The following is a 25,352-nucleotide window of genomic DNA, read 5'->3' as shown; positions in this document are numbered from 1 at the left end:
ATGGTTGTTTCTGGAATTTAAACTTTCTTGGCATGTAATTCTGAGATCATTATATACATTGCAGTTTAATGAGCAGAACTCAAACAGTGACACTGGAAGCAAACATCAACAAAATAAACATAACAAACCAAAAGAGCCTTAACAAGAACCATAACAAACAAAAAGACTTACCATTATTTAATTACCATGTCTCCTTTGAAAAACACAGTTTATCCTCTCAGTCCCTTGAAATTCTCTAAATTGGTGACAGTAACTGTATTTGCTGTGTAGTGCTGCTTTAGACGTGGTGAGGCATTTGCAAGGGATTTTATATTTGATCCAAGATAAAGCAACAAATAGGTGCACATGAAGAAGCAAAAAACAAACAAAATAGCTGAAAAATGGCAGTTGCAAATACTGCAGATGTGACAGCATCATTATCAAAGTCAGTTTCTTGGCAGCATTGAGTTCTTTTTTGCTTTCACTCCTGAAGACTCGAATCCTTTAATATTTCCCTTAACTCTATCAGCTCTGATGTTTATTTTTTTTATGGTGTGTGTGTTTTGGGGTGGGAGTTTCTTGTTGTTTTGTTTTGATCTTAACATAGAAGAAAGACCCCAATGGTTAAAAGAAAGTAGGAGAAAAGTAGAAATTTGTCCATTGGTGGCAATACTTTCACAGTCATGAAGGCATTTAATTTAAGTGCCTTCAGTCTCTGATTAGGTTGGAGATAGTCTTAAAAGTCTGGTCAGGTTGGAGATTTTTCCTGGGATACTGGATAGGCTGGTACTCCACTTGCCTCCTGTGGGGGCTACTTGCATTTTAGTCTGACTGTCTTGGGTATTCTGCACTATTTTTATGCAGTTGGAAGGTAGCTTCTCACCAGATCTTTGCATTCCTCTGGTCTCCTAAACCAGGTGCAAACAGATCCTTCTGGTCTTTATATTGCAACCAGTTGTTCTGACAAGAACCTCTCCATCTTTGATTTCTATTCTGGCGAGTGTGTTGCAACCATGTATGGACACTCAGGTAAGGCTTATAAACTTCTGGAAATATTTTTTTCTGCTGATGACTATATAGTAGGATCTGATACTAGTCAAAGCTTTCTGAAGATTTCTCCCCACCAAAGTTTACCTAATGGGTATTTTTGAATAGATTGTAGTTGGATGAAGTTGTAATATTTTATTGCAAGTTCAATTTTTGCATTTTGCACACAAGCACACACACACACCCACCTGTCAAGTCATGTCTTTATCTACGCAGTTTTTCTAATAGCCTATAAAGTAGTCTGTGGGGTTTTTTTTCAGTGTATATTTAGTTTCATTATGATATGCCCTCAGCTCCTACCATGCAGGAGCTCTTCTATTATAGGCAAAAAGAGAATTCAGTCTTCATGTATATTTTGCCATGGAGTACCTCTTCCATGTCAAGCCTATTGGTTAAATAGATTCTTGGTTAAATGGTTATGGTAATTGGGGCATATTGATCTGTGAAGTGTGAATTACTGAGTGCAGACAGGCTATTTGGCTAATTATGTCTTCTGTCCATTTGAATAATTCAGGGAAGATTTTTTTTTGTGCTTTATTTCTCACAGAGATTGTAACTGGGATGAAATTCAGTAATGACTGCAAACATCTGATCTCTGTTTCTGGTGACAGGTAAGAGGTTTTGCTCATTTGTGGTACTGGCTTATGCCATTTCATACTAGATGTAACATATCCTTAGGAAAGGTAGATTTTTTTTTTCAGAGGTGTTTTATGAATTCCAAATAAATCTCAGAGCTTTCTGAATCCTGAATGTGTGCTGTTGGCAAAGCTCACAGACCTTATGCTATCATTTCATGGAATGGGACCCATGTGAAGTATTTCCCTTTTCTGGGAGTAAATACTGTGTTGGAAAGGAGACAGACATGTGACCTGTTTCCTGACCAGCCTTCAGGCCTGTAATAAAAGGCATCTTGGGCTATTTCTGCTAGTAGTGCCAAAACTTTCTTGCACTACTCCTGTTGATGAGGTTTCACCAGGTGAAAGAGTCTGTTTAGCAGCAAAAGGGACAGACCTGTCCTCACTTTTTGGTCCTGTCCATACGGTCCTTTTCCCACTCCCCTGAGTCAGCAGTGCTGCAGCTGACCCCTCATTCAGCTAAATCAGGTCACTACATCAGTACTCCCCTGAGATGAGTTTTCTGTACATTTAGTGAGCTAAATCAGTTCACTAAAAGCTTAAGTAGTCACCAAACTGAGCCCAAGGAAAAAGGGAGAATACATGCCTAATATGATGGTTGTACAGGTGAGTGGAGCCACTATTTCTGGAATCAGTGAATGCTTAAATTCAGCTGAACTGAATAAAATTTTTCCTATGAGAAAGATGGCTCCTGGAGTGCTATTGCAAGTTCAGAGCAACCCAGATTCTCTTGTCTCTTTTTTTTCAAATTAATAAATCACAATTGAATTGAAAGAGTGTTTTAGAGGATGAGTTGCTATAGAACATACAATATATCATATCTCATCACAGAATCACAGAATAATGAGGTTGGAAGAGACATCTAAGATCATCGAGTCCAACCTATGCCCTAACACCTCAACTAGACTATAGCACCAAGTGCCATGTCCAGTCTTTTGTTAAACACATTCAGAGATGGTGATTCTACCAGCTCCCTGGGAAGAGCATTCCAGTACTTTATTATTCTTTTGGTGAAAAACTTTTTCCTAATATCCAACCTATACCTTCCCTGACATAGCTTGTGTCCTCTTGTTCTGTCAGTTGCTGCCCGGTGGAAGAGACCGACCCCCACCTATCTACAACCTCTCTTCAGTTGGTTGTTTCTGTCTTTCAGTAATAAATAAATAATTTAGTTTTCCTCTTTCATGTGTTTAAATAGATTAGGGACAAAAGTTGTAAGAGAGAGAGTCCTTTTGTTGTGAACTTCTGACATATTCCAGAAACGTGGAAGGTTTGAAGTCCCCAGTGATCCTTGTGATTTACTGCAACATTCTTTTGTTGACATTTTCATGAGAAAAAAGGTCATTTTCTTCATTGAGGGTATGAAGGAGGTGGATGAGAAATGAGGAAAGGATTCCTGAAGAAGATTGCTGTGAGGATATGAGAAAGCATCTTTTTCAAAGGAGAGCAGGGAACATAGTCTGTTCACACATAGCAACATGTGCAAAGAGTAGAGCTGAGAATAGAGAGAAAAACAGGGATGAGAAAGGGCACAAGGACTGTGAGATTCATGTGAGGCAAGTAATGCAAGGTAAGAAAAAACAAAGCAGAATCCCCACCCCAACCCCAGCAAAAGGGGTAGGTGGGTGCTTGCTTTGGCAGAGTTTGTGTTGGATGCTAATGTATTCACAGGCTTGGGCTGTTTGCTGCTTATCTCTAGGTTTGATAACTGCAGGGGTGGGATAATGAACAAGCCAAATTTGCTTTTAGAGTTTTGTTTCCTCTGTTTCAGTATTTTTTCAGCAGCAGATTATGGTTGCTGTTACTTGGAGAGAGCTGCTCCTTGAGAGGAAGCAGCTGGCTGTCTTGGGTTGCCATGGTTCCCAGACACAGTGCCTCACCCCTTTCTCCTGATTGAAAAGCTCCAGTGGGAGGATGAGAGTGTGTTCACTGGCAATGCAGTGTCTGTATGTGATTTCAGTAGCTGGGAGTGATGCTCCTGAGCATGGTACTGGGGACAAGAAGGGAATTTTTAGTTTTGCCTTAAAATCTCCACAGACTGCAAAGATGCTATTATGGGTTTTTTTTTTGGTGTGATATGGAAATTTAAACCTTTTAAATTGTTTTTTCATGAGAGAGAAAAAATGAAGATTCAGGAATTCAGGATCCTGACACTTTTGACATTTGCCTCAGGTCAGGGAGACCAAAGTTCATGGTCATTGCTCAAAATGGCAAAGCAAATTAATGTTTACATGCTAAGAAGAAAGATGGAAAAGCCAGTCCTTAAAAAATCTTCTGTGTATTGGAGTACCCATGAGTATACTTGCACTGATGGGTCTTGAAGAACTGAATTAAATCCTCTTTGGATTCCAAAGTAGGATGCAAGATTTTATAAGTGATAGCCAAAGCACCATCTCTGTTTCTACATCAGTGTAGGTATACCCAGCTAGACAGGAAAGATGACTGAGATGAAAAGAATTAGTTAGCACTGAGGTTAAATTTCAAAGACAGTGCTGGTCATTTTACTTTCTAATAGCTGAAGATGAGATACAGTATTCTTTAATGTGATGAGGAATATTTATTTAAACTGAATTTCTGATGAAATTATTGAAATAAGACCGCATTGTTGGTTTCTTTCTCTCTTGAGTTCACTGACCAAATTCAGTCAAATGTCACAGAATACTTCACAGAACATTCTGAATTGGAAGGGGCCTACAAGGATCATCAAATCCAGTTTTGAAATGAGTGGCCCATGCAGGAATTGAACCCATGGCCTTGGTGTTATTAGCACTGTGCTCTGACCAGCTGAGCTAATGGCTATGTAAATTCTGTGCAAGTGTCCCTACTCACTGTAGGGAGTCCCAAGTTAAATATTAGAAGCACCCTGCTGCAAAAAGTACTCCCACATGAGCTTAACTGTTAGTACTGCACAGAGACTCGATGGGATGGTAGGCTTTAGGAAGGCCTTGCCTTTGAGGGTAGGGGCAGTCAGAGACTTCAGCTTAGCCACTGTTAGAGGATGCAAGGGACATCTGTAGGCTCCACTTATCCTGCTGACCATGGAGTGACTTGTTAGAGCATTTCCTTCAGCAGCTGGCCAGACAGTCAAAAAAGGTATAGGATCAGAGATGAGTCTGTGTAAATATCTCTGCAGTTGCTCTCGCTCACAGGGAGGCTTTGACAGGCAGGTTTAACCCTTTCATCATGAGGCTTGTGATGGGATTGAGTTTCTGTGAAGCTGTTTCTGCGTGTGCCTCTGCCACAGACAGAAGGGCTCTTGTTTGTCTCTGCAGTAGGAATTATAGGAATTAGTATCAATAAACTGAACTGAGACTTGATTCCAGTCTCGCCTTTCTCTCTTTCAGCTGCATCTTCATCTGGCGTCTGAGCTCAGAGATGACCATCAACATGCGGCAGCGACTGTCAGACATGAAACAGAGAGGGAAGCAGGCAGAGAAGTCTCCTCCTCACAAGGCAGCTGGACTCATGAGGTGAGCAGAGCAGACTGAGAACAGGTGGCTGGCTGTGTAGGGTGGAATGTGAAAGTGTGGCACTGGGATTCAACTGTAAGGTTTTTGCTGTCTTCACTGATAGTGTTCTTCCAAAAGTTCTCTTATTTCTCTTTTGAATTTGGTTTTGTGCCCCCCTCCTTTGGATATAGAAACCAGACTGGCATCTTCCAGACAAACTTAGTGTGCTTCACTGATTGCAATATGTATGCAATGCCTCTTGTATCTTAATTTAGTTTAATGATGTGGTCAGAAACTTTATTAAGCAGTTCACCTAGGAATACTGAGGATGGTACACAGAATTCCAGCAGGGAAGCTGTGATCCTTCATGAGTAAAGTTCTTTAGATCTAAGCTGAATGCAACTTGAAGGCTGTTTTCTGTGGTGTCAGTACTGAAGTATACCTGTGAGCTCTATGAGCTGACTATGTTGATCATAATTCTAAAAAAGTCCTTACACTTTTGCTGTTTCTTTGTTAACTATTTTCTGGAGGCTGTGAAAAACTCAGCTAAAATAATTATAATATGACTAATAAATACAAAAATAAATTAAATGGGAAATGCTCTTGCTAGCTGAATAATATTATTATTTTTTGCTAGGTAAACAACATATCTCAAAACAGATTACTGCAGCCTACAAGTGGAATAGATCTAAATTTATCTAGTGACCTTTCTTTTAAAAGTGGTGCTTCTGTTTTTAAACAGAACAAGGTGACATGGTATTTTTGATTATTAGTCTAATGTGTTTGATTTTCCTGTAGTTTGTAAGTAACTGAGACTAGTTGGACTGTAAGTAATGCAGGGGAGAGTCCTGACCAACCTGTTATGAGATCACAGGGGGGGAAAAAAGGGTAAATGCAGATATTTTTGTTCCTATGTCCCAAATGACTACACATGGAGTTCTGGATATAAAAGTACCAAGGCACTGGAGGAATTACCACACTGTTTTTGAGTGTCACGAGGAGTTTCCCACTCCCTTTGGGAGGAAGCAATGTTGTAACAAGTCTGTCTACATAGTTTTGTTTTGGAAAGTCTTGATCTGCTCATTCCTGAAGCGAGTCTTGTCTGGTAAGTGCTTTTAGTAACAATACTGGGAAAACTCAGGAAGCCCTTTTTCTAGCCAAAGTTCTGGATCTGTCAAGCAATGTGCTTTTTATAGCCGTCTCTCTATTATTCCAGCAGCTGCAGCCTTACCCTACCAAGGCTCAGCCTGTGACAGATAATCCCAGCCCTGTTCCTGTGAGGTGATACTTGTTTCCATCACAGACGCTGGCTGAAGGGCGGTGCTAGGGCCACGCCAAGCCCAGAACTTCAGTAAACTTGTTTGGTAGCCTCTTTGCAAGCCTGCAATCTACTTGTCAGCTCTGAAAGCTTGTTTTCAGTTTTGATTGTCTGCTGTGGTCATTGGAGATCAGCAAAGACATAATTCCCAGAGCATTTTGGATTGGTACTGACAATGGAAGAAGAGCCTAGTGGACCAGCATTATTGAGGTGGGAGAAGAAAAATTAATGAACTTGAGTGAGATTTGTTTTCTAGGTGTCCTTGATTGTACCTGTTCTGATTGTTTCCAAAGCCTGTCTGTATAGGTTGCAGTAAAGAGTTGAGTTGCAACTTGTGGTGTAAAATTGTTGTCTCAAAAGACTGGCAGTAGTATGAGAAAGCTGCCTGCCTTGTGATAAGTCATTTGTTCTACTAGATCTTCTTTAGAACAGTCTTGCTAGAATTTGGTGGGGGAAGTAACACATTCTGGTTACTATCATGGTATTGGGTGTATTACAGGATGAATAATCAAAATAGTGCTGGGGTAACAAAATTGGTCTGAGGAGACAATGGGAGATGAAGATTTCCAATTCAGGATAGTCTATCCAGTTGCAACTGTCAGGGCAGGAATTGACACAGGTGAGTAACATCAGCAGTGTAAACACACAGAAGATGCCTTTTTGGGTCAAACCAGTGTTCCACAAAGCCCAGCATTCTGCCTGTGACCCTGGCAATGGAAGATGCTATTTAGTGAGAAACTCCGTGGGACCTGCTGTATGAACCTTTGTGGTCTATTTCCTCATGCTCCATTTTTACATTAGGGATGTTAGGAGGTACATTTCTACCTTTTTCCTTTACTATCTGCACATGGACCAATTGTCCACTGAGTTTGTATAAATTCTTTTTGAGCTTCATAATATTGTCTGCCTCTGCAGCCTCCTTTGGTGACAGGTTCCTAGAGTTCACTGCTCTCTGTGGAAAGAAGGACTTTTTTTGTCTCTGTTAAAGCACATTCCTACTGGTTTTCATGAAAGTCTGAAGTTTGCTTCTGAATATTGTGAGCTCTGGTGATCTTTTGTTCTGCAGCCAGCTATTGGTAGTGCCCATGGTTTTGTAAACCTTTTTCATAACCTCTTTTTATCCAACCTGTTCTCTGAACTGAAGAGTCCCAGCATTTTCAGTCCCTCCAATAGTTTTTAGAGACTAAAGTGTCTCCTCTGAATGATTTCTCTGACTCACCTTTATGAGACATTGTATTACCTTGGAATTGCTCTGACCTGTTAGACCCACAGTTCTCCATAGTGTGCCTGAGAGCCTTTGAGTTCTACCTTTGGTTGTGGTAATTGCAGATGTGTGCTTTTTTTCCTGAACATGAGGAGCTTTGATAGTCTGGGATAATAGAACTTGTACTCAGTTGATATTGCTGGTACTTTTTGGTTTTAAGGCTTTTATATTTTCAGTGAAGGAATCTTGTAAAGGCCATTTAGTAGGGTTTTGGTTTTGATTCAAATATGCATTTATAGTTTAGAAAATCTTGTCTCAAGTTTTAAGCTGATTTTACTGTGGAATGTTTGCAGGGCTTATAGTCATGTTTTAAAAATCAGTTTATCTGTGGCTTTCCTTGACTCTTTAGTATAAATAGCAGGAGAAAAAAAGTTATCCCAATTAAATTGTCTAAAAGTTATATGTGTACACTGAAGAAATACTGCGTGCTGTCAGATATATTTGCAAAGAAGAGCTCCTTATCAAATTCTCGGTGGGTCTTGTCCAGTCCAGGAAAGCTGTGTTGTTTCCAGGGCTTAGAATGGGGCAGGCTCTTGATGCCTTATCAGAAATGGTGCCTTAGTCTGTGGTGAACTAGTGCAATTGTAACATTCGGGAAACTCTGAAGTCAGTGCACTGGGATCCTTCTGTGGGGAAAAGCAGAACAACTTTCCTTTTAAAACACTTCAGCATTTGAGGGGGAAGCAGGAGGATATAATCTGTTGGTGATACCTACCACCCAGGATATTACAGTTTCATAAATACATCCCTAAAGCTGAGGGTTTAAGTAGCACAAGATCAGAGTGGGAATGCTGATGACATACCTCTTTAAATGGATAGTTGCCATTCTTGTCTGCTTTGTTTTGTTTTGAGAAAGCAAAACAGGGTTGGGTTCAGATCATACAAAAGCATACAGAGTACCTATTATCACATGTCTGAATACTAGCACTCCATAATGACGTGTGGCACTTTTAAGTCTATACTGTGTACTGAAGACTTTCTAATTTAAGGTCCTTCCCTTCCATTCACTGTCTGACCCTTCAAAAACTGGGAGCTGAAGAGCAACTGGCACTGCTGACCTGTATAGAACAAGATCCAGGTTGTGATGAGCTGGGAGTTTTCCTCTTCTCCCAGGCAACTAGCAATAGAACACGGGAAAATGACCTCCAGTTGTGCCAAGGAAAGTTCATGTTGGACATTAGGAAAAGTTTCTTCACTGAAAGAGTGGTTAAGCATTGGAACAGGGTCCCAAGGGAAAATTGTTGAGTCACCACCCCTGGAAGTGTTAAAAAATGAGTACACATGACACTCCATGATATGCTTTAACTGGGCATGGTGATACTAAGTCAAATGTTGGGCTTGATGATCTTGGAGGTCTTTTCCAACCTTAATGATTCTGTGATTCTATGATACTAGAATGGGATATTTCCTCAGCAAAGATGAACAATTACAATTGAAACACTTGCTCTGAGTCACATGGATCTTGAGAATTGGACATGTCTGTACATGCTATTCTGGAATAGTTGCTCTCAAACATTCATTTTGGTATAATGATGCTTTAGGGTTTGGCTCTTGGGAGGAATTCAGCAAACCCCAGAAGTCTTACTCCTTAATTTTCAAAATGCTCTCATGTTGTGCTTGTTTGGAAACAGCTTCTGTGCTTGAAAACTCACTGTACATTACACTGACTCCCACTGAAGCATGAAAAAGAACTGAGGAAGAGTATTGAGGAGATGTGTGCAACAGGGAGCTTAGGAGAAAATCCACAGTACATGAGGGAAGGCAGGGAAAGAAAAGAGAATTAATGAAGTCTGAATAGAAGGGTTGACTTGGGCAAGAACAATAGTTAAAACACTCAAGACCTTGTGAAGCTAGTTTTCATTTCAGGAGTACCTCAGTTTCAAGTCACGGACCTAAGATCATTTTGAAAATATCATTCATTCATCTGTCTCCCTTCAAGTTACAGAACTGAGTTTGAAAAGCATACTTGAGTTGTAAAAAAAAGGATGTGGAAGAGGGGCATGAATTTTTGCTGGGATAATGCAAGATGACCTTATGTTTATATCAAATATGTTACTTCTTAACTTGTTTATCACTTCCTGTGAAGTATGAAAAAACCCATCTGACTTCCAAATATGTTTTGCATTCTCTTACTCTGCTACTTTAAGGACACTGGAACATACTATTCCCCTCTCCCCTCACCAATTTTTTAAGTCACCATCTTATGGAAAGGGGTCATCTTTCTATTTGTAACATGAACCACACAGATGGCAATCCTCCCTTCTCCATTTAAACCAATGACAGTACACATAGGAGATTGGCAAACCCATAATCTTGCCTTGCCATATCACCTCATCATTGTGAGGTATTCAACCAGCTAGATGTTTAAAGGTCTAATAATCCAATCCATTTGTCCTAATAAACTCCTCAAACAACCATGATGAACACAAGCAGAAGGATGCTATCAAAGTTACTGATACGAAGTTAATATTGCCTACCATGAATAAATGTAATTAATATATATCATAGGATGAAACATGGCATAACCTCAGACATACTGGGGTGCTTGGGCTTTGTCAGGATTCCCCTGCTTAGACACAAGAACCTGAGAGTGACAAGATGAGCATACAAGGAGACAGTAGAAAAGATGAAGAGACTGACAAACTCAAATTTCAAAAGTAGATGTGGATGACTAAAATGAAACTTCTTCACTTGCGAACCCTGCAGGCTACAGTCAGTTTCACTTTTCTTTTTGCCAGAACACTTCAAAGCTCATCTGAAATGTTATTACTCATAATGAAATGGAAATTGATGTTCTGCCATTACACAGGAAGAGAAAAGATTAAAATACTTTAACTGCTTCTTAGCATGTTTTAATACTGCCTGTGATCTGTCAGCTGCAGGGGAAGTTGATCCCTCGCCAGACTGCTCTGTATTTGGTGGATGAGCTATTTTTATTTCATGAATAATGCTTGGCACTCAACACTCACCAGTGATATCCTATAAATGTCACTTATGATGAGTTTGGCACTCTAGCTCAAGGCCATGGAGTGGGGGCTACTCAAATGTATTTGTTGGGGATTCTTCTTTCTTCAATTATTGTCTAAAAGTTTATTTGTTCATTTGATTCTGTGGACTGAAGGAATGAGCACAGGAGAGGGAAGAGGAGAAGAAAGAGGGAGAGTGAAATTTGATGTTATTGAGTGTCCTTGATTGGTGGTGGCAGTTCTATGCTGGAAGTGCCTCTGAGGTGTGTGTGGTAAAACTTGCCTTGATCGACTTAAACCAAAGATCGGCGCAAGATACGTTTTACATGATCCTTGTGCTTGAAAGTTAAAATAGTCAGCATGGTGCTCTTACAGTGTGTGGGCTGTGCCTTCAGGGTCTGCCTGGAGCAATCCTGGAAATGAACCTGTCTCTTATGGGATAATTTGCCATAAATCAAATTACTTTCAAACAGAGCCTATCTCTGATATTTTTGATGTGTAAATCAGTTCCAGAGAAGAAATGCTTAAGGGTGGGAAAAATATTTGCCTTTCAAATATAATCTACCATCTTGACCTTATCAATTGGCAGTGTCTGAAATGGAAGGCCCAGTTTCATTCCATTTGGCTTTCTCACACTTGTTTACTTCTGATTTCTGTCAACCTTCCACGTGTATGAGAACATTGTTGTGGCAGGGTCTGCAAATCTCTGTGCAGGGCTTAGCTTGCCCTGTTTCTCAGAGGTGGGCTGTGCAAGGCTCTTTGAGAGAGTTGAGGCAGCCTCCTGAATATGGATGGAGATAAGGTGGAGAACTGGTGTAAGGATTGAAATGGTGGGCAGTTTGTGCATGAACCATAATACTCCTTCTAATTCCTGCCTTCCAGGCATGAGTCCATCTCTGCCCTGTCCTCTGTGCCTGCACTCTCATCAGACAGCGATAAGGATGGTGAAGATGAAGGCAATGATGAAGATGAGTTACGAGGGCTGCAGTCTTTCCATATTCAGTCCAACTGCAACACTGAGAGAGACTCAGGTATAAATGCTAGAGGGACATGAGCAGAGCTGGAGGAAAATGGCATGGATGTGAAGGGAGGACAAGATGAGAGACACTGGCTTAGGGATAACACGGTATGGGTAGAAAGAGAGAGGCCAAAGCAGAAGCGTATGGATAGATACCAATGGGTAATGTGGAGCTGCTCATTCCTGCATCTGAAGAGGGGTGCAATTCAGAGTTCTCTGTCTAGAAATTCAGTTGTTAAATTGGCAAGTTTCTTGCTAGTTCCAACTGGCTGAAGAAATTTTGAATTAGTTCAGTGTGCTGGGGTCTACAAGCTATTAAAATATTGCAGAAACCAAATATATTTGGTTTCTGCAGAAATCAAAAGAGATCAAGAGATCGCCTCAAAAGAGAGGATTTTAGAGATGTCTGATAAAACTTACAGTAGAGATTGCGTTTATTAATTTGATGTATTTTTACCACAGATGGTACAGTGTATTGGAGCAGATTTTTTTTTTCCCCAAGCTTTTGGGAGGGCACTGCACTGTGGCAAGTGTTCTGCAGTGGTCTGCTGATTCAATGGAAATCTTACATAAAACTGTATGTCTCTATTAAAATTTTGGTACAATGATTTGGGTAGTCAATGGGAAAGCATCTGTTGACAGTGGTTCAAAAGGCATAGGAAAGATGAAGTAAGGGGTTGTTCAAAAGTTATTCATCTTTGTTGAAAGATGAAGTAAGAGGTTGTTCAAAAGCGGGACTGCTGGCCAGGATGTCAACTAGGTGCATATCTCTTTACCTTTGCAGATCCAGACCTTACCCTCTCAAGAAGCCTTTCCCACTGGGAAATGAGGAGGGTGAGTTACTAAACCTTCAGACTGTATTTCTTGTTACAAGGAAACTGAAGGAGAAATTCCCAGAGAGATTAAAATCTGCATTTGCACGTGTGGGAAAGGTGCAGCTGTGGTGGGAAACTACTGAGAAGCTTCTCTCTGAAGAATGATTTAGAGATGGTAAAATAGAGCCTAGTTTAAGAGACTAAAGTGTTTGGAGTCTAGAGCTGCGCTTGGGATTTTTATATCAGTCTTCTTCCATCAGATGTTATGCTTTTGTCTTTTCATTTTTGATTTGAATCTCATGTGGTGCTGAAGCTGTTCATATACTTGGATCTGAGCAAGACATTTAACTGTTCGACTGTGCAAGAAGCAGCAACAAAAGAATCATTTTCACTTGATGCTTTATGATTAAAGGTGCCTTTCAGGCTGTCTTTTAGACAGTTTTGAGGCTTTTATTGAGATGGACATAAATATATTTTTCTGTGTTTCTTGTGGTTTTTTTATCCTGTTTTTCCATCAGCCAAGCTCAGTCTCTAAGAAACTCCGTGTTTTAATTTCCCTCAGGCCAAAGAGATAGCAGCAATCCAGCGCTCAGAGGCACCGATGAGCAAGGTACCCCGGCAGCGTGGCCGCTGGTCCCAGCCCAGCAGCAGCATAGAGATGACAGTGAAATCCATGCTTGACCTGCGGCAGCTGGAGTCCTTCTCTGTTTCCCGTTCTCCAAGCCGAGACTCGCTGTCCCAAAACAGCAATGGGGACGACAGAGAAGAGCACACTGACCTTCCTGTGCACGTCAACAAAGTAAGGGCAGTACTGCTCTGAGGAGGGGAACCCACTCTGAGTGCATCTGTCCTGCATCTATTTGTTATTACCTACATTTATTACTACCTGAGGCCACTCTTTTTATTGTTAAAGGTCTTCTAATGACTTTTGAGGTACCTTATTAGATAACTGTATTGTAATTCATACTCCTGCAATGTGTGATTCTGCTGTCTTATCGCAGAGATCGTATGGGGTCAAGGTTTTCCTTCAATGGCAGGAAGACCTCATGTTTTCTTTTAGCTCTTTGAATATTTAGGTCAAAAACAAGCTGAGAAGTTGAGCTTGGAGATACAGGTGTGTAAGAATCTGTGTCTCTCGGGCTGTTGTATGAGTCTAGCCCAGTTAGCTAGGACCCTGGCCCACACGGTCTTACATGGACCAAGTAAAAGACAAGAAGCGCTCTTCTCCATGCGGGGATGAGTGTCCTGTTTATTGGCTTGGGAAGGGACACTTCTGGTTCCAGCGACCACCCACGTGGGAAGGAAGGTGTGCCCTTCTTGCGGTGGACTTTTATACCCGAGGAGGGGGGCGGGGAAAGAGGACCTCGGCCAATGGGATACCATTGAGGAGGGGCGAGGGGAGGGGTAACCAGGGGCCAGACCACCAGGGGATATAGCAGAGGGGTGCATGAGGGAAAGACCATGTGATGGGAGAGGAGAAATAACAATCTATGTGATATAACATACTCAGCACAAATTTCCCGTCACCCAGTGCAAAACAACAACTAAATAAACTATTTAGTGCAATACAACACAGGTGTGTAAAAACTTGGTAACCTGTGACCTCACTCTGCTGGAATGCAGTTTCTTGACTTCAGTAACCACTGCAATGTGGCTCACATGAAGCCCTTAGGTGTTGGCTGTGCTAGATGTGTAAATTCTCTTTGATCTTTGTATTGATGGGTCGCAGCAAGTAATGAGTGCTCATCCTCAGAAAGATAGTGCCTATTTTCCAGCAGCAGTCTGTCCAGTGCCTAGCTTCATTAGAAGTTTTGCTCCCCTATAACTGTGTGACTGAGAAGAGGATTCAGATTGTTGTGTGCAGTAATTCGGTTTTTGAGCTGAAATGGCCCTGTTTTGTGAATTGTCCAATCAATCTATAGAAAGTAATGGAAGAACCTTCTGCCACATGACTTACACTCCTGATGTGTGATCAAAGAGTACTTTACCAAAGAACTTTTGCAAATAGGAAACAAACCAGAAAAGTACAGCAGTAGTCTGACAAGTTTAGTAAATAAGGAACAGAAAAGATGTAGGATTGCTGTGTTTTCTGATCTCAGATTGCTGAACATATTCTGTGCTATAATGCATACTTTCTAGCCCTGCACAGCACTTGCTGATGTAAGGTAAAACACTGGTAATATCTAGTTTTCTCTTTTTAATTAAACCAGGTTGGCAGCTCAATACCTCCCCAAGATAATGGGTCTTGTGCACGACCCCAGGTGATTCGGCTTGTGTCTTGTGAAGAGGGGATTTTCTCTCAGGAACTGGAACCTTCTGAGAGTGAGGAATGTGTAATCTACCCTGAGCAAGATGAAATCCATCCCGCAGACTCTAGCAGGTTAAAAATAAGCTCTCTGCTGTGCATGGCTCAGATGTTTCTGTTCTGGTTTTCTTGCAGCTTCTGTGGTAACTTTGATGACTTGACTTACTGCCTAATTGATGTCAGACATGTTTAGTTGAGAGTTTTGTGTCAGATGGATGCTAGAGGAATATGAAACTATGAAACTAAGAAGGCACCATTAAAATAATTTTCCTCTGAGGGAACTGCACATTAGCAGTCTCCTCCAAGTTTTTTTTTGTTGAGTAAACAACTTGAGAGTAGCCTTTTTGCTTTCTCCCTTATCTGGGTTGAAAATAGCAAGGGAAAACTTGGAAGCTGGAAAACTCACTAGCAGTGACACATATGTGGCAGTGAAATGCCTACCCAGCAGAAATGACAGGACACTTATTTATGAAAATTGGGCAAGAATTTAGTAAACGTAGTGTGTGATTACTCTTATGTGGGAAATAGACTGAATTGCTCAATACAGATGGAATTGAAAAGGACATTGGAGACAGTGGAGACCTTTTTTATTCCTCTGCTGTTTCTTCTGTTTTAATTTTACATAATTTAATTTTTCTGTGCTCCCTTTTATTTTTCTTCCCTGAATTTTGTTCTTCCCTTCCCCTCTTAACCTGATGCTAGTAGCTGCTTAATTTCCTTTGTTTTCTGTCATGTTACAGAGAGCAGGGCTGATAGCTTTAGACAGACTTTCAAACAAGAGTGCATGCCAAGATTTTGCAGTTGAAGCTGCAAGGTTTTGCCTAGCTTATTTTTCTTTTTTAACTTTGTGATGATAACATTTGGACAGAGTAGACTCGTGTGCTGCTCCATCATGTAAGAAAGGGAGACCCTCCAGTGATGTTGGATACAGACTGGACGCATGGCAATGTTTACAGCGTATGGGAGCTGCCAGGAGCAGTTGCCATTCAGTTCTGCTGATTGACTTCTGCATCCTAACTTGCCTTGGAGTACGTTTGAAACCAAAGTATTCCAAAAAGTGGAAAATGGAAGTCCTTAGGCATCAGGCAAAAGAACAGTGCTGGTGACATTTGACAAAATAAGTTCCATGAAATCACAACAGAAATCAGTAACCCTTTCATACAAGTTTGTATTTTTGTATGATGTTCTTCAGTAAATTAGTCTTTCTCAAAGCCAGAATCTTGTATATTTTGCATCACAGAATTTGCCCAAAGAAGCAGGTCATGAACATAGGAAAAAAAGTGTATTAGAGCTTAAATCTATGGCAGACTGGAGTTTCTCTCCTGTAGGTGTAGTCCTGGTTTTAGTCCCTTTTTCATCATGTAAACTTCTACATTTTTTCCTCACCTGTGCTGGAAATCAAGCCAGAGCAGAGTGCTGCTGGTGCCTGGTAATCATGGGAACTGACAACACCCAGAAAATCAGACAGTCCCCTTGGGACTTCCATGTCCAAGCTTAATGAAATGCAAAAAATATACTGTATTATGGTGAGAGAAATCAACTTCTCTTTCTCTTTAAAGCCTTACATTTGTAATAAAAGGTGTTACTAATACAGGTAAGGCCTTATTAAAGTTAAAATGTGCTTCTTTACATGTAAACAAATATGTCTTCTAGTGTTGTATCTTCCTGTCTCTCTTGTAGTGAGTTCCAGGTAAAAGCATTGCCCCATGGGAAACTATGTAGAGGTTATCAGAGTAATGGATGCCCAGACAAACACAGTCCAGACAGTGCCTGCTCTGTAGATTACAGCAGCAGTCGTCTGTCCAGCCCAGACCATCCAAATGAAGGTAAGATGCAAAATTATAAATGTATTTATTTATATGTGAGCTCTTAGTGAGCTGATCTGAGGTCACACTATTAGTCACACTGGCACTGCTGTACAGACTCAGGGGCATTTGAACAGACACCCCAACGAAGCCACTGTAGAAGCAGGAGTTGGTGGACTTTCCTTCTTTCCTTGTGCACCTTTGGCTTTCTCTTACCTCACTAGCCAAGGAGGCAGGTTTAGTACTGATTATGCCATAGGCTATGCTGTTTGTAAGATACAGTACATTAGAGAATTACTGCATGTAATGCTGACCAACTTTAACATTCTACGTTCAATTTAGCATCTTTGTTGGTGTGTTTTTTTTAAATTTGGCTAATGTTACTCTGATTTAGTTTTTACAGCACTGGGGTTTTTTTGCCTTTTCCCAGATTCAGAAGGCACTGAGCCTCTAAGCGTAGATGGTGTTTCAGACCTGGAGGGAGAAGAAGGAGAGGAGGATGTGAGTACTAGCATGCCTGAGGGAGAAATTCCTCAGATACCTGATCAAGAAAAGTTCCTCAAGGAGCATTTTGGGACCCTGAGCAACACTGATGGAAAAGGTACATCTCTATATTTTCAGGGGGGAGACTTTGTTAGGTCACTCCTGACTTTTCCCCTGTATAAACCAAAACAGGCTTTAAGTTCCACTAGGCTTTCATGGATGTGTGTATATATGGGAAGAGGGGAAAAAATGGAAAAAACAGTGTAAGAGGCTGAAAGAAGAGTTAACATCTGTTAACTTCATCGGCCAATGTGTTAATTTGTGTAGATGAGATTGGGCTCGGTGTCAGTTTGTATTAAGTATTGTCCCTGGAATCCTACAGAGCTGTTACATTGCTCCCGGACTGGTTTTTCCTGTTGTAAAGAAGGTACTGACGGCGCGTTCGTCCCGCATAGGTGACACGCAGTGGCCTCTAGTGGTGCATCAAGGCATAGCCAGTGTCACAAAAGAAAAGGCTGAAAAGCTGGGTGGAGAGGGAGAATAAGAGGAGACATCAGAGTGGCAAAGGAGCTGGTTTGTCTTTATCGACCAACTCCAGAATAAAGCATATCTTTTTAGAATTGATAATGGTTACAGGCAGCAATAGCTATGTGAGTTTTTCGGGTTCTTTTTTTTTTTCTTTTTCTTTTTTTCTTTTATTTTTTTTCTCTTTGATGGGTTTGTTTTCTGCTTCATGCCAGTGCCTCACAGTCCTATAGGCAGGATAGGACACAAAGGAAAGCAAAAAAGGAGGAGGCGTACCCTTAGGGAGAGTAGCAGCTTAAGGCAGAGTAATCTAAGTAGAACACTAAAGGCAAAGGAAATACAATTATTTCATTCTCTGTGGCTTTAGCTTAAAAAAAATCCCCTTGGATATCAAGGAACACTTTATAGTCTCTATGATAAGAAAATTTACAGAGAATGCTCTGTAAATAAACTGCTCATTTTTCTTTCTCCTCTAACCAAAATTTTTAGGTGGCTCATGTAGGAGTCTGGAAAGAACCGAAACCCTCAGCATTTCCTCTCGCTTTCTTTCCCAGTCCCCGGCTCTCAGGTATGGCTCTGCTTGTTTTGAGTGTTTCTGTCTGTGTATTTATACTAATATGAGTAGGTCTCGTGCTAGGTTCTGGGTGAAAATAGCTGAACAAACTTCTGGCCTTGGTGTGCCTTGGCACAGCAAAGTGTTAGCACAGCCCTTGGTAGGCTGCTTGCAGACTCTTGTGATTTGGACAGGTTATCCTGGATCACTTTAGCTGTTTTATTTATTCTAATGTAACACTATTGTTTGTTCTTTTCCCTCTTTCAACAACGTGCTTAATTGTTTCATGATTAATGCCTTGGTTGATTAAGTTGGAGGAATTACTAATAATCTAATTTTCTCTTCAATGTTTATGCTCTGTTTATTCTTTTGCATTTCATTCAGCTTGGACAATGAAAGTAGATTTGTCAACTTTTCCTTTGTTTTACAGTCCTTTCTTACTCAGCTTTTTTTCTTGGTCCCATGCCTTCACAGGGTGTTCTGGTGTCTCGCAAAAAGCCTCACTGGGATATTATTCTTCCCTCAACCCTAAAAGGCCTCTGCAAGCTGTTTTCCTTGTTATTAAAAAAAAAATCCCAACAAAACAAATAAATTAAAAAAAATTAAAGCATTAGGTCAATGTTTTTGTTGATTTGGGTTCATAAATTTTTAAAACACTCAAATACTCCTATATTCCTCTAAAATGACAACCTAAAATCTTAGTTCAAAGGAATTTCATCATATAGGACTAAGCAGATTTGAATACATCTTCTAAGGTTCACCAGCTGTGTCCAGATTCAGCATGGTAGGGAAATTTGTTTGTTATTGCTGTATTCAGTTGCTGTAGCTGCTGTCAGGAATGCTTCTTAGTCTGATTCGTGTGTATTTGGGAAGAAAACCAATGGTAACTATTGTGTAAGCTTCTGGAGAGCTGCAGTGATGAGTGAAGGAAGTCACTGATGCTGTAAAGATGTAACAGGGGAGGTAGTTTTTGATTATGAAAACCTCTGAGCTTTGAATCTGTTCAGCTGTTTAAACATGCCAGATTGGAAGTTGCCTCCTTTCTGAAGTAAGCCCACTGTGTTTGTCTGAAATGGAGAGGAAGAGGAAATTAAGCTTTCCTCTTTAAGATACTGACCAGCTTTCCTAGTCATTATGCTTTCATAATGTTAGGAAAGCATATTTACTTCCTCTTAGGGTTATCTTAGAATTGAAAAGATTTAAATTTTAGTAAGGTGAGCTGAGAGAAAAGACCTGACTTTGCCCAATCTTTCCTATGCCTGGAATTTTTCCTTCTCTTTTGTCTTCACTTTTTATGATGTCCTCCCTGGAAACAGCAACCCAATGCTATCTGTGATTGCAGTCTCTAGTCAAGTGCCTGAAGACCAGAGCTTGCAGGGTTGAGTAGAATTAAGTAGTAACAGCTTAGGGCATTTTTGACTCAAAAAAGTCCAGACAGGGAGGAGTTCTTAATTCCAGAGAAACTTAATGCATGTTCCTGTCTATCCAGGGGAACACACTTACTTGTTTTAACTGGGATTTCTTTATTGTGTTCTTTAGACAACTGTCACTCTCTTCATCCAATCTGACACTGGTTTCAAAGCCCATCGAGCCACCAACCCAGACCAGTCAGTTTACATCAAACCTGTTGAAAAATGACAGCAGCCATCCTGGTGACGCATCGGAGAGCAGCCAGCTCCTGGAGAATGTAAATTCAAATCGAGCTGCCTGTATGCAGAAGAAGCGCAGATCAGCTTTGGAGCCCAGCAGAGTTGGTATGGCTCCTGGACGGGTTATTGCCTCCTTTCCAGAAGGGCCTGTGAATGCAGTCATGAGGAAGGCACAGTCAGTGCATGACCTCGTGCATGAGGGTAAGCACACACATTGGAATGATGGTACCTGAGAATGAAATGGGGACGTCTCAGTGGAGGTTTTAAATTTAGCTTGTCTTTCTGCATTCTGAGCTACAGGCTTTACATGTCTTCTAAATCCTAGGCTGTCAAGGGAAAATATTTTAAATATTATTAATTAAAATATTATTTAATATTTTTAATTTGTCATGCAGATGCTGGTCTTCTAATTATCAGTGTCTGATATTTGTTTGACATATGTGGGAGAAGCACTGGCAAGGGTGAAATAAAGTATTAGCAAAAATATTCTCCCTTGCTGTGGGTGGTTGCTCCAAGCTAAGCCTCAAGGGTGGGGAGGAGAGAAAGAGGGAAGAGGCAGTAACTGAGAGCTTACTGTATCCATGCCCACTGTGTGAAATAACTCTATTTTTGAAACAAGTAACTCAATAACGGTTAATAAGTTTGTTTAAAAAACCAAAAAAAAAAACCAAAAACCCACATGATCACCACAACGGCATATATCAGTTTTTGCCTGCTTCTTCTGGCCTCTCTCTTAAGAGTCACAGTGGTCCAAGGTCTTCTGACCATACATGTTAAGAACAAATCTCTCTCATGAGGAAAGCAGAATTGTCTGAGCAGGATGAGGGATGGCAAAAAAAGAAAGCTGTTGAGGCTTGGTGATACTAACCTGAACACGTCTCACAGGGGCTGAGCTGAGCCATGTTAAATTCCAATTTAGGAATTCACTGCAGGCTCTTGTCTATTTTTGGTATGTTTATCTGTTTAATTTTCACAGATAAGGGGCCAGGAGTGATATCCTCTGCCAAGCAGCGTCCTCAGACTCTTTTGGTGGTTGAGAAGGATCCCAGACCTAACAATTGCAGGGTGTTATCAGCCAGTATGTTGAAGATGGATGGATCTGGAGCTCTGCTGGCCAAAGATGTCAGGGCTGCAAAACCAAAGTCCTACATGAACCCCACAACCAGCTTCCGAGCTAAGATGTCAAGGAGCATATCTGTAGGGGAAAATCTGTACCTTGGTTGCTCCACTGAAATGTTGACTGATGGGAGGACTAGCCCTCCAGTGACAGAGAAAACACAATTTAGTTCCACATCAGATGCTGAGAAGATTAAGCTGCCAGTGAAAGAAAATGTTCCAGTGAAACCTGCACTCCAGCCAGTTGTAAACTGCTCATCTCCCAAGTCCTTCCACAGCAAGTTGGCATCATCAAACCGAGCACATCTGATTCTTGACATTCCCAAGCCATTGCCTGATAGACCCACACTGGCCTCCTTCTCACCCACTACCAAAGCAAAAACCCTGCTTGAGCCACAGTCTCCACAGTCACCTGCTGGGGCCTCCAAAAAGAAACCCTCTTTTCCTGAGGTCCGAACCTCCAAGAGGGAGAATCAAGCTGCTGGGTTTCTCGTTCCTGGTAGAGAGGTCTCAACAGGGCTTGCTAAGGAGAGCCCAGTGGATTATCCAGTCTCGAGGACAGATTGCCAGGATGAGCCAGGGGTCACTAGTCTAAAACTGAGGGAAGTGTCAGAGGGCCAGCAGCTAAGGTCTCCTGAGAGCACACTGCCCAGGGGCAGGGAGCGGATCACCGGCATCGCATGTGTACTAGACAGCCAACCTGGACTTTGCCCACTAGACCCCATCAGGCCCAGGTCTCCCACAGCTATAACTGCCTCGGCACAGGTCTCAGGTGTGCATGGATACCCATCTCTTATCTTCCCCCTTCTGTCTCCTGTCTTTGTGAACCGCCTCACGATCCCATCACATTTCTTTACGTCCAGCTTCTGGCCTGTCTCGTCCTGTCTGCACCTGTCTCGTTCCATAAACCATCCCCTCAATGGTGAGACACTTCTTCAATCTAACATCTTTTTCTCAGTCTTTAGTTTCCATTTCCTCGGGTCTTATGTCTGACAGTCCTTCTTACCTGGTTTTGTAGACCTCAGAATTGTCATGATTTTAGTGATTTAGCTGTACAATTACCTCTAGGGGCTCAAACCTCTTTGTGGTGAATGCTGAAAGCTCATATGCTGGGAATCCCCTGAAGTATGTAGGTCACATTCCTCACCCTCCTCTTGGAGCACATTTGGCCAGCAAATGAAGGTACAGGCCAACATGTGCTAACAGAACCAAGCAAGCACAGGTAATACTGGCAGTGAAGTTATGCCAGGCAGCTCGAAGTTTCCTTTGTTAATATGCAAGTGTGCAGGGTCCAGAAAGGTTTGCATACAATTTTCTCCCATGAGATAAAGTTCATGAAAGTGAGCTCCTTGCTGTAGCTACCTGTGAGAGCAAGTAGGTTTTTGTGCTGTTATCACTCTGCTTTGAGGACATGTCTGCAAACTGAGTATGTGCAGGGTTTGAACATAAAAAATGTGCATTAATTTTTGGATTATCTTTAGTTTGGAGAAAAAGATACAAGACGAAAAACTTTCATCCGCTGAAAACAGCTCTAAGATCTCTTACAGGTCTCAGTTTAAGGTAATTCAGTCAAATGAAAACTAGCAGATAAGTTCAAATTGAAGCAGGAATCCTGCCCGCCAAGGCAGGAAAACCTCCAGAGTTTGGGGCACTGTTTAGTTCCACATCATCTCCTGAGGTTTTTCTTTTGTGTCACAATCAGAAAGGAAATACACCTTTCTGAGCTGTGTATTAGAAAGCTGAATGTTAACCACTGCACTGATAGCTTCTACCTTAAGGGGCTATACAGCTTTTATCCCTTTTGTTATGCTGTTCTTACTCATATCTGAGAAGGGATAGCTCTGTAATCCTGTGATAGATGCCTTCTGTGGTGCCAGGCTGTTACACCATTCATTGGAATGGTGCAACACAATATGGTTAAGCACAATATTTATGCACCGAAACATTGCAGAAGGTTTAATCTGGTTTCGATGCACTGTTATTTTTCTTTTTGCATTTCTAGAGAGATCAAACACCTTAAGATTGAAGCACTATTATGTAAAACAGGAAATGTGATATTTTGTCAAGGGACCTGCAGTTATCATACCATTGCTGCTCTGAAGAATAGTGAGTGCAACTGAAATTTTCAGACCCTCCCCCTACAGGGATGAGATTTTTTCTAGCTTCAGATGCAACCTGAAGCTGTGGAATCACATTCTACAGCAGAATTTTACTTGTCTGTGCTCTTTAGGCTGAGTTTTCTCTTCTAGATTTGCGAATCAGGCTACATAGCAAATGGTTTTTGGTCAGTTTGCAGAATTAACACAGGTAGCACAGATAAAGATTTTCAGTATTGATTTTATTTTTTTTTAACAACTCCCAAGACATAGCACACCCTGACAGAATATTTAACATATTTAACAGCATCCTTTAGTGAGTTAGAATGATATAGCACTGTGGATCGCAATTTTTTTTTTCTCCGTAGGCAGCTGTCAGTCTTAAGCTTCTTGCAGACCACATTTCCCAAATTTTTAGTGGTAGATGCTGGAAAAGCTGTTTAGATCCAAGTTGGCTATTGCTGTGAACAACTCACTGTGGCTCCTGGGAATCACATGGCAGTTTAGATGAAAACTGTAGGGTTGATAGAGACTTGTTCTGCTTCTGACTTGCACTGCAGCTTTGGATTTCCACCTAATTTTTCTGTCCTTCAACTTCCCGCTTGTATAACAGCTGCAAATAAAAAGACTTCATTGTACTTATTAAAGTGTTTTGACACCTACAGTTAAGATGCTGTAGATGTGCTTAGTACTGTTGCTGTGTTTAATATTCTCTGCTGATTTCTGAAGAGCTCTGCTCTGCACACCCGAGAGGCAGAAAATGCCTGTTACTTAAGCATTTATATTAGGTTTTGTGATCTTTCTCCTGACTGGAGCCTCCCAGAGCTGGAGACCAGCATAAAAACAATGATCAGAGGAGAAATCCAGAAAAGAGAAATGAGAAGAAACAGCTGGGTTTCAAACATAAAGAGGAAAGGAGGGGGGCAGAAATCAAGAATCTTGGATTGCACTGAAGCCCACTGTCCTCAGACTCCATGGGTGATTTAGGATCAAAGGATGCAGATGGAAGGATTTGTTTTTGCCCTTTTGTTCTTTGTGGATGTTTTTTGTTTATATATAAGTAGATGTTTTTCTAGCTGTATTTGTTCATGCATCATCGAGATGTATTAATAAAATTAGCTTAGGTCCTCTCCAGTCTTTTCAAAGATGGTGTTCTTAGAATTGCAGACATTACAGTGCTAATGTGATGAAATTTTGGGCTTGGGTAACTGAAGAAAGTTGAATGTCCTTTGTCCAGGCCTTTGCAAATTGAAGATTGTGTTTGTGTGTCTATGTCTTTGTTCATGGTTTATGTATAACTCATGAAAGTGTTTATTGTAAAAAGATTGCAGGCCTTCAACTCATGTTTTGGAGATAATATCTGATGGGGACAGGCAGAAGATGCTGTCCTTCAGTTGCTTGCTTTTATTTTTTAGATTTGGATTATGGTCTATCCCCAGTGTATGTTATGTGTTGCTCAGCAATGCAATTCTGTTCTGAGTTTGCTTGTCACAGCTCCTCTGGAACTCAGTCCTCACTAGAGAAAATTGCAATAATTCAGAACAATCCATCATGCTCTGTGCTTTTAATACACTGTGCAGAAGGATGTGTGAGGGGAAGCTTGTAGATTTCTAACTAAGTAGAAGCTAAATTAGAGGCTCTTTGGATCAGGCCCTCATGCCTCTGGAAGCCCTCATGCAAACATGGTTTTAATTGTAATTGGAAATCACATGGGTAATCTGTGACTGTAAAAAAAATGTGCAATTTGAGGAAAAACATTGCTGACTTTGGAGAGTCTAAAGACTGGAAAAATAGGGGTGTTTGAAGCAAGCAGCATGTCTAGTTAGTATGAAGGAAAGTTCATACAGAATGTGCCTATTTAATAATTTGCTCAAACCAGCCCTAAATATTGAATGATAAGTTGTGTGTGTGAGATGTTTCAGATATGCATTAAAAAGCCTGTTTTCTTACCAAACTGTGAGGTTGTGGATAGTGGAGTGTCTGTGCCTTACCTTGTGCTTTTATGTTTTCTTCCCTCCAGAGTTGGGCATCAGCATAGAGCAGTGTGAGCACGTGGTGTCCGAGCTCCAGGACAGCATGCGCAGAGCCCTTCACCTCTACCGCAGGGTGAGTGACTGAGTGACCTCACACACGGACTCTGCTATGGTAGCTGGGCTTTACAGCCCACAGGCATTTTACGCTGATGTAAGTGCTTGCTGCCTCAAGGTGTTCTCTTGACTGTGTGTTCAGTGACACAAGCTGCCTGGCTGTCCACTTGACTGCACCTTCAACTTGAACCAGGAGCTCCTGATTTCCAGTTCTTGGGTTTTCCAATGGTTTGTTATGGTAC

General features: G+C 41.2%; 1 protein-coding gene across 5 annotated transcripts in view; it reads left to right on the top strand.

The window, feature by feature from the left end:
- The window catches only part of MAPKBP1 (mitogen-activated protein kinase binding protein 1), a 101,932-nt gene that overhangs the window by 70,794 nt on the left and 5,786 nt on the right, over positions 1-25,352 (top strand). For 4 of the 5 annotated variants that reach the window (XM_071427327.1, XM_071427324.1, XM_071427325.1 and 1 more), the window contains 13 exons: positions 897-1,008; positions 1,574-1,637; positions 5,006-5,131; positions 11,541-11,689; positions 12,461-12,510; positions 13,054-13,290; positions 14,702-14,871; positions 16,477-16,622; positions 17,032-17,202; positions 18,099-18,177; positions 19,702-20,012; positions 20,788-21,699; positions 25,044-25,129. In XM_071427327.1, the coding sequence (XP_071283428.1) occupies positions 897-1,008; positions 1,574-1,637; positions 5,006-5,131; positions 11,541-11,689; positions 12,461-12,510; positions 13,054-13,290; positions 14,702-14,871; positions 16,477-16,622; positions 17,032-17,202; positions 18,099-18,177; positions 19,702-20,012; positions 20,788-21,699; positions 25,044-25,129 (2,613 nt within the window). The remainder of the gene's footprint in view (positions 1-896; positions 1,009-1,573; positions 1,638-5,005; positions 5,132-11,540; positions 11,690-12,460; positions 12,511-13,053; positions 13,291-14,701; positions 14,872-16,476; positions 16,623-17,031; positions 17,203-18,098; positions 18,178-19,701; positions 20,013-20,787; positions 21,700-25,043; positions 25,130-25,352) is intronic. The other variant, XM_071427328.1, reaches the window with a different exon arrangement.

The sequence above is a fragment of the Agelaius tricolor genome, unplaced genomic scaffold (assembly GCF_023055355.1).
Source record: "Agelaius tricolor isolate 1412-34295 unplaced genomic scaffold, bAgeTri1.0.p SCAF_5, whole genome shotgun sequence".
Taxonomy (NCBI): domain Eukaryota; kingdom Metazoa; phylum Chordata; class Aves; order Passeriformes; family Icteridae; genus Agelaius; species Agelaius tricolor.
This window is presented reverse-complemented; position numbering and strand designations above follow the sequence as displayed.